Source organism: Glycine max, chromosome 3 (genome assembly GCF_000004515.6).
Source record: "Glycine max cultivar Williams 82 chromosome 3, Glycine_max_v4.0, whole genome shotgun sequence".
NCBI lineage: Eukaryota > Viridiplantae > Streptophyta > Magnoliopsida > Fabales > Fabaceae > Glycine > Glycine max.
The window spans coordinates 38,246,097-38,255,881 of NC_016090.4; the positions used below are offsets into that span (position 1 = coordinate 38,246,097).

Below are 9,785 nucleotides of genomic sequence, written 5' to 3' on the forward strand. Positions count from 1 at the left end.
GAGAAAGATCCAATATTATGTCCTCTCTTAATAATAAGGAATTCATGTTTTGTAAAATAATGAAAGACATGCTTTCTATCACTAAAAAAAACATATATAATAGGTAACACTTGTAAACTCTATTGTTGATAAATTTTCTTCTCTTATAAAATATACCAATAGATATAATTTTGATAGCATCTTCAAAGAGAGTTATTTATGAGAGATTCTTAAACTTAAGAGTCAAATTTTATAAAACTTTATCATAGAAATAATTAACGTCATAATTTTATATAAAGTTGATTGTATAAGTAATTATTCTTAACAATTTTTGAAAATTGTAAGACAACTATAGAATCCATTTTAAATTCTAAAGGATTCCACATTTCCGCGCTAATACATGACATTTTATCTTAGTTATGCATGTATATGGTGCATTTCATGAAAAGCACCAAGAAAATCTTATTTTTATTCCTATACACGAACTATCATTTCCTGGTGCATCATTCTAATGCAACTTAATATTTTTATTGGTTTATGTGTCCTATAATTTGTATGAAAATTTTATGTAAGATATGAGTACTTTCTAGTCCTATTTAATAAAAAAAATCCTTTTTTCCTTGCAGACACTTCCATCAGGTGACTGGAACTGTATCTATTGCTGTTGCAAATTTTGTGGGTTGTATAAGCAAATGGACAGCTTTCAGTTATCCTCATGCCGTCTATGCGAGCAAAGATGTATATATCCTCTGCTTACGTGTATTCTTTTGTCAACTAGATACTCATTTCTCAAGTTATTTTCTTTCCCGCCAAAAATGAATTGAATAGCATTCTTATCTATTTTGTAGATCACCAATCCTGTCTTGAGGCCACTGGAGCCAATACTTCTCATTCTAAACACTCATCCTTATGTGGAAACGGGTGTAAAGAGGTATATATCCATAGATTTCATTTTCATGAATCTTATGGCTGTTTGTTATTAAACAAAACCCTTCTCACATTAACTAAAGATATACCAAAATAAAATATATAAGTGACATGCAATCCTCATCTTATAATTTATATAATTAATTAATTTTGTAAAATTGAATTAATTAGGTGTAATTATATTTTATGTAAGAAACTCCACCCTGACAAAAGGATTTAGTTGTTTTTGTTATTATAAGATATCCTAATGATGGTAATTTAACTGATATTTCTTTTATCGGCTAATATTATTAATTAGTTTATTAGTTTTATTAGAAATATTAATAAGAGAAATTTAAACTTACAATCTTTTCTTCATCTTTTACCTTTAAGATCGTCTTAACCATTAGATCAATTTTATATAACTAATACATAATTTGTTATTTTGTCTTTGCAGTTATATGAGAGACTTGAAAAGCTTCTTCGGGTTAAACATAATATAGAAGATGGATTTTCTTGGTCTTTTATTTGCCGGTCAGATGTTGATTCTAACGCCACGCAGATAGAACCCCGTGTGGTTGAATGTAATGCCAAAATCGCTGTTGCGTTATCTGTAATGTATGAGGGCTTCAGGCCATGCATTGATGATGGAAGTGAGATTAATCTGATCCACAGTGTTATGTATAATTGTGGGTAAGATACTTGACCAGTGTCTTTTACATGCTTTAAAAATTTTCTTGTGGCTGATGGCAGGCTGGAGTAGCACAAATAACTTCTTGTAGGTGCATGTTATCTTCTCTAAATGGCATTTGAATGTATTTGACCTTTAGTTTCGAAATATATTTCCAATTATTTCTCTGTAGCAAAGGTGCTTGTATTCCCTTTTCCTTCCTATAGTTAAGAAGGAATACGAAGATACAAAAAAGGATACTAAAAGAATGAACTCAGCTGCAGTTTTCCCCTTTGCTAGTTGGTGCTTTTTGCTTAACCCCTTTGGAGTGTTTGAAGGACTTAGCTTTTATGCTCTTGTTTTGATCTTCTTGTATTGCTTTATGTTTTTTTTATGTATCTTTGGTTGGGTCACATTTCGTGCCTTCTTAATATAGTATATGTTTGTCTTTCAAAACAACAAAAGCAGAATGAACTCAGATACAGAATCTAGTTAAATAATTATTGTAATAGGATTTTCTAAACTTTGTGCTAGATATTTGTTCAATAGAGATAATACAATATTTTTTTATATAAGATAGACATAATGAGTTTTGACATTCACATTTAAGTAAGTTATGGGATCATAATTTCATGCATCTGAAAATCTTATATCTGTGTAAGAGTGGATAGGTATTCATTTTTTTTTATCATGTGTGTGATTTAATTTATTACAAAATCTAAATATCTTGGTCAGATCAAACTTCCCTCGCCTGGATTGTAAGAGATTTATTACTGCAATTCTAGAGAGAGGTGATGAGATTACCAGCGTTGCATCAATCAGGTATAAATGCCTATTTAAATTTTCAATTTGCTTATAAATGCCTTCATGCAGCATAATTAAGTACAAATACATTGAAGGCATTGGCAATTCTAGAGAGAGATGATGAGATTACCAGCTTTGCTGTCTGATGAATTGATTTTCAAATACTATTGCTGCTTCTCTTTTTATTTAGTGTTTAGGTAACATACATGTTTTAGAGTGTATTACTGCTAATCAGTCATATTTTACCTGGTTTACTACTGTTTTGAGAACTTCCTTTTTGTGAAGTTACTTTCTTTAGCTATGGTTCGATATCATCATAATAATGAACTCTATCCTTAGTTTAAATTGCTTCCCTACTGCTAAATATCAATTGCCTTTCTACAAATTAAAGTTATTGATATTTTTATGTCACCTGGATGCATGACTGCATGCTGACAAATGTATAATCCATCATACATTGTGAAGCTTCTATTTGGCTAAATATATAAAATACTGATGATAAAGTTTATTAAATAGGATTCATGGGAACCAACTAGCAGAGATGCCATTTGTTACAACCCGCTCTGTTTATAGGCATGAAGGAATGTTCAGCCGGCTTCTAAACGCCATTGAATCGGTGAGTTCATAGTTAAGGTTATTTGTCTCTTTCGTTACAAGTATGTGCTGATGCTCTACAAGCAAAATTGTTCGCAAGGTTTTGAAAAATGATCATCTACAAATTCAATTGTGGCCTTTTAACATATAGTTTTTTTTTTTTAATGTTTTTGTGACTATATTGTGGCCGGCTGGCCGCATTGTTCTACTTCTCTGCAACTTCTTACAATATCAAGAATTTCAATGAAACTTTGACTATGATATATATAAACTTTTTGGTTACTTCAAAATTAACTTATGTTTCTATGATGTTACTATTTGCCTGCAGGCACTCAGCTTTCTAAATGTTGAGTTATTAGTCATACCATCTGTCAAAGAATTAAGAGAAATTTGGATTCGTTCCTTTGGGTTTGAGCCACTTGATTTGAGAAGCAAGAAAATGATGAAGGGCATGAATCTGTTGGTATTCCGTGGCACCGAAATGTTACAGAAAAAGATACCAAAGCGTAATTTTCCTGATGAGAATTTGAAGTCATATAGCCGTCAAACAAGTAAAAGAAATTTGGACTCGTTCCTTTTTAATTAAGGCTTGCCTCTCTATCCCTGAATACATGCACGCACGTATGTACGTGCCAAATAATTCAGGTTCTTTATATATATATATATATATATATATATATATATATATATATATATTGTATGTTGTGGAATTATGCAGGGGATTGGCTATTTATTTAAAAGGGTTTGGATACTCTTGTACCCCATATTATATAAAATTTCTTTGGCTTATCATTAAAAAAAAAACCTTGCCGGTGGTGCTTCATGGCTTCATGCAGTGCTATGTTGAGGTAATAGTCCTTTTAAACCAAGCTATGGTGAGGTACATTTAAAGTTTGTATTAGGGTTTAAAAGTACTTTATTTGCGAATAATTATAAACATATTACAATATTTTTGTTTTATTTGTCCGAAAATGTATAAATATAGTATTTATTGTTTTTATTTTTATGCAAATCTTTCAAAACAAAGAAAATAATAATAATAATTTAATAATTATTATGAAAATAAAAAATAATAAAATATTTTCTCAAAACTAAATGCTATGTCCTAAGCTATATGGGAGGTTCACCGACGTATCCAAAAAAAAATTCTCAATAGGAACAAGAAATAATTTATAATATTTTTGCAAAAAAATATCACAAATTTTTACAAAATATATAATTTTATAACCAAAGAATAATTCAAAATACTTAAACTTATACAAATTATAATATCATTTATGTATTTTTATTGAAAATATCTATGAATGTTTCATTATTAATACTATATATATATATATATATATATATATATATATATATATATATATATATATATATATATATATTATCTCTCTAGGTATGTAATTAATCAAACAATCATTCATCTTTTTTTATGTGATTGTGCATTTTATTTTTCACAAAATGTATTGTTAAGAAATTTTTAAATTACAAATTCTCTTAATCTCTTGTTTTGTTTGAAAATTAGGATAAAATCACTAAATGAAAGTATGTAGCATAAGTTAGTAAATGAATCCTTCTGTTTAATTGGATATTGTTGTAGCATTAAAAATTATGTTATTATTTTTGGTCTCCAATTTTTTTAGGTACAATTTAGTTTTTTTTTTATTTTTAAAATGTTTAATTTAATTCCTTAATTTATATGTTACGTTCAACTTAATCCCTTTATTTTTAAAATTTCTAATTAGGTCTTTATTTTTTAAAATGAATTTAATTTAGTCTTATTTTTTAAAAATATTTGGAGATGATAAAAAACGAATGAGATTAAATTGAACTTATTTTAAAAAATAAGAATCTAATTGAACTTTTTAACTAAATAGATCAAATATTAAACTAAAAAATAAATTAGAGGACTAAAATAATAATTAAATTTAAAAATTAAAAGGATAAAATATTAAAATTAGTATAAATTAAATTCTCTCTTTTTTATTTCTTACATTTTTAAAAAACTATCTTATATAAGTAAAAAAAAAAAAATAGTGGGAAGAATTGCTCGCACAACTTAATAGGTAGATCCGTCCAGGAGAGGTTTGAGATTTTCAAAGACATTGTGAATCTAGCAAGCTATCTAGCAATTTAGGTGGAATGAGATTTTCAAAGTCATTACTGAATAATGCATTTTAGAAGAAAAACCATTTTGGTTTTAGACTTACGATAATTCCAAAATTTGAATATAAAAAAATTAAATCAATATATATAGAGAGAACACTGTACTCGGTTATTTTTCTTTATTAATTATTTTTTAATTATTTTATATACACATATCTTAAAAGTATATCCTAAAAATTAAAGGGATGACATTTTATAATCTTATTTTATGCTAAAAAAAAAAAAACTTATGGGAAACCCACCTTATTATTTGACTAGATTATAGCTATACAAACTTAATTCAAGTTTTACATCAATAAATTATAAACAATTATATAAGAAAATTTGACACCATGAGTCTTCTCTTCACTTGTATATTGTTCAACTTTTTCACTTCTATTCTACTCCATGTGAAATTTCACCTTATACTCCAATACAACATAGAACAATAAGACCAAAAGTTTTTGGCTGAATCTTCTTGCATGGCTCATACCCAAGTTATTTCACTAAAAAAATTAATAATTCGAAAACAAAGGAGGGGGTCAAATTGTGATTCTGATTCTGTCTAGCTTTTTGACGATTCTTATTTTTCTTATCTGCATGTGGCCATTTCTGATCTATGTCTGGATATGCAACGATTCCGTATAAATCAAAAAGACGATTAGTCAATAAGCTAATACTTATTTATTCATATGTATTGACTTGTCAAAATTTCCTTTATAAGGAACACTTTGAAGAGTTAAATAATAACATTAATGAACCAAGATGTAACGACAAACCGGAGGTAGAGACTGAATTGCCCACCTGCAAATTGTTATTACGTCTTTTATGCATCTGCATAGAATTAATTCTGACGAAACCTGACTATATGAGTATGAGTATGAGCATGACACAAAAATTAGAGGAACAGTGGCACTAAGTGAGAGCATTTCAGCTCGAGACACCATTATGATTCATGAATACAATATAAATAAATAAAAACTTGCTTGTTCTCTCTGCAACCCTGCAGAGTGTTCAAAACCATTTTTTTTCTTTCTTCTAACTTGAATACAAGTTGCCTCTGTTAGTTGTTACTTCCCATCTTTTTTTCTACAAAACACTTTTTTCTCCAAAATTCTGAATTTCTCATTTACCGTTCGCTGCATAAACTTACTAGTTTCATGAGAAGCGACGAAATTAATAAAGAAAGTTTTCCAGACCTGTTAAGCGAGTAAATAATCAAACTAGCTAATTCCGAATGATAATTTCAGTGACATTGATATATAAATGATAAATTTAATTATTATCTCTTAAAAGTTCTAAAATGTGATTTCTCAAACTAATGAAGGTGTTGGTTCGAGTGAACCAGATTGTTAAACAAATTTAATCACATTTAAAAACTACTAAACTTGACAATTAAATACTACTACTTATTTAAGGATCATAAATATAATTATTCAAAGGCTAATTCACTAATTAACACAATTAGATTATTTATTCTTCAGCATAGGTATACTCCGTATTCGAAAGAGTTTAATTTAACCTTCCCAGTGTAAGAAATGACCTAGTAAAATCCTCACAAGTTTGAAACAGAAAAATAGCTAGTTCCATCATTTTACATGTGTTTTTTTCTTTCTAATTTAAAGTTTTTCTTAATTAAAAAAGAAAAATTTATCAAATGAAAAGAAGATAACTGTACGAATATTACTGTGATAGAAAACCAAAAATTTACTCCACTAAATGAGAAATGAAATCCAATTGAAGAAAAAATTGTCAGGTTGACGTCCCTCAAATTAGATTAATATCTCTGTCCCAAATAAAATTAGAGTATTAATATTCCTGTTCAAAATTATATAACATTACTTATAAAAAAAGATAAATAATATATAATAGAGAAATAGAAGGAAAAAAATAACTTTTAAAATGTTGTATAAAAGTTTATAATGAGATAAGATATATTATTCCTAGAGAAAAAAGAAATGGAAAAGATGCATAAGGACACCGAATGCATGGCTACGGGGACCAACTTTGGGATCGGGTTCCCCACACATTAACAAACTAAAAACAAGAAAAATCAAAGATGTCACTTCCTAGCTACTGCTATGCTAACTAAGTGCTAATTAGTAGAGTAAATAAGTAAACTAAACAACGAAAATTGTGATGCCGCACATTAATTAATCAAAGTAAACTTGTGCTGAAGAAATCATTAGTGCTAATGCAAAACCTTTATAATGAAAAATAATGTTGGTTGTACCACTAATTAATCATCACTGTCTGAATTACCAAAAAAACTCACTGTCTGGCGCCTAAGTTAAGTTTTCAACTTACAGATGCACATGCAAATTCTCAATAGTTATCTAACTCGAACATCCACCGCCGTCGCCGGCAACGTCATCGTCATCGGAACCGGGATCCTGCGGCGGAAAATAAGAACGCGATATGAGGCTGAGGAGAAAATCAGAAAAAGCACGGAGAATGAACTTGTGCGTGCTTTTCGGGTTGAGCGCAAGATAACAAAGAAGAAGCTCGTGCAGCTCGCGCCATTTGGACGCCACGTCCATCAACTCGGGACGCGCCGCCACCATCTCCTCCATCGACTGCCGGAAGTCCGCGTAAGGGTCCGGCGAGTACTTCGTTACTGCAATGCTGCTGTCCAATAACGCCTTTGCTTCCCTTTCGTCAGAATCATGAATGAAACCTAAAACAAATTAATTTAAGGAAAAAAACAAGTTATGCACTATATATATATATATATATATATATATATATATATATAGTTTACAATAGTTTTACATCACCATCTACTATTTTAAAAATTGAAGATTTATGATTGAATTACAAAAAAAAAATCTAAAATTAATAACAAATATTTTTTAATAAATTTAAAAATTGAGATTCAGTAATTTTACTCTTGAATTGGTCCTGTCTTTCGTCAATGGATGAGGATGTGGTGCAGTCGGTGTCGGTGGTGTTGGCGGATTCGACGATGGAGTTGGAGCGGCCGGGGGAGGTGAAGAAGAATCGTTGGGAGGCAAAAGCGGTGACCAAGTCGGCAGGTTTGGGTTCGGGTCCAAGGCTCGGAAATGGGTTTTGTGGGGTCACGGTACTGCGATCATGGTTGAAGTCCTTGATTAGGGTTGATGACGTGGCGGGTGGTGATGGATGGTTGTGATTGTGATGAACGGGTGAGGAAGTGGCGGTGGGGTTTGTCGGATGAGATTTGGGTGTGAACGGTTGCATGGGATTGGAGAAACATAGTTTCAGGTTGTAGCGGCTGAGGTTGTTTCTTTTTCTTGTTGGCGGCGTGTTTGTGTTTGGCATAGTTGGTTATGTGAAGAAGGGAAAAAGGAAGAAGAAAGCTATGTGCTTGGTGGTTATATATACTATTACTTGTGAAGTGTTTTGTATGAGATCCAAATTTTAGAACACGGATGAGTTGATTTTTTCTTTTTCTGAAAAGAAAAAAAGGTGAATGGAAAGAGAAGGGGGATTCGGTGGGCATTTGGGTTCGTACGATTTCAACGGTGACGGGACAGCCGTAGAACACTGTAGTATTAAAATTGGACCCACTGTCTTCGATGATCAACTCTTGCTTTCGTCTAAGGCGTGTGTAACTGGACGGCCTCGGCAGATTTTTTCTCTCTACTTTTTAGAGAGAGGAGAAAGAGACACGAGAAAAGGGTTTTTTTTTTTTTTTTTTACATGAAAAAGATGGATAAGTCAATCTTCATTTATTAAATGTACCCAAAAAACATCTTCATTTATTAAGATAAAATTTAATTAAATGCAGTTATTTAAGATGGTTTTACCTTGTTATTCAGTTACAGTTGACATTTTGTCTTGATAATTAATGCAAATATTTATTATATAATATATTATTAAACACTCATTCAAATTAATGGATGTAGTTCAATTAATAATAGACTCTAAATTTACAAAAGATAATTTATGTTTGATTCTTACATAATATATTTTTTTAAGAGTAAGAAAGAATTTCAAATGTAATTAAGTCTTGAATTGATGATTAGTGTTATGGTCAAATTAAAGTTAAAGTTTGTTAAAATATTTTAAGATTTCACTGGAAAGTCAAAAATCGTAATTATAATAGTTAAAAAAATGCTCAGATCAAGCATAAGTTCTATTAATCTAAATCATAGATTTAAATGTGAATTGAAGAATAATATTAAAAGTACTTTAAAATTATAATATTATTTTTTATGAGAAAAATTACAATATTATAAATACGAATTCAATTCTTTCTAAAGATTACAATTGACATTTTGTCTTAATAATTAATGCAAAAATTTATTATAAGGAATATCAAAATGGAATTTGAATTTGAACTTTTTTTATGTAATAAATTATTAAAGGCTTGGTTAAAATTCAATGGATCCAAGTAAGTTCACGATGACTTTATGATAAATGACTTGTTTTCGATTCTCATGTAATACATTATAATATATTATTAGAGAAAGACAAAGAATTTTAAATGTGATTAAGTCTCAGATGAATGATTAGTCTCATAGTTGATTCGAAGAATTGAAACTTATGAAATACTTTGAGATTCTATTAGAGAACTAAAAACTCTAATTAAGGTGGTTAAAAAATGCTCAATTCAAGGACAAAGTGTGCCTGAATCATAAAATTGAATTTCATCGAATTGAAAAATAATATTAAAAGCACTTTAAAATTACAATATTATAAATCC

At 29.5% G+C, this 9,785-nt stretch overlaps 1 protein-coding gene across 1 annotated transcript; it reads right to left on the minus strand.

Moving 5' to 3' along the window:
* Positions 1-6,867: 6,867 nt before the first annotated feature.
* Positions 6,868-8,900, minus strand: LOC102659610 (transcription repressor OFP16). Its single transcript, XM_006576838.4, has 2 exons — positions 7,987-8,900; positions 6,868-7,775 (listed from the first exon to the last, which is right to left on the minus strand). The coding sequence occupies exons 1-2, from the start codon at positions 8,396-8,398 to the stop codon at positions 7,435-7,437; spliced, it is 753 nt and encodes a 250-aa protein (XP_006576901.1). The 5' UTR covers positions 8,399-8,900; the 3' UTR covers positions 6,868-7,434.
* Between the last annotated feature and the right edge of the window lie 885 nt (positions 8,901-9,785).

What these genes read in the sequence shown, in the direction of transcription:
- LOC102659610 (XM_006576838.4), bottom strand. Translation starts at nt 8,398, where the DNA reads ATGCCAAACACAAACACGCCGCCAACAAGAAAAAGAAACAACCTCAGC. An exon ending in AAGACAGGACCAATTCAAGA is followed by an intron (nt 7,776 to 7,986) that starts GTAAAATTACTG and finishes AATTTGTTTTAG; the next exon opens with GTTTCATTCATGATTCTGAC.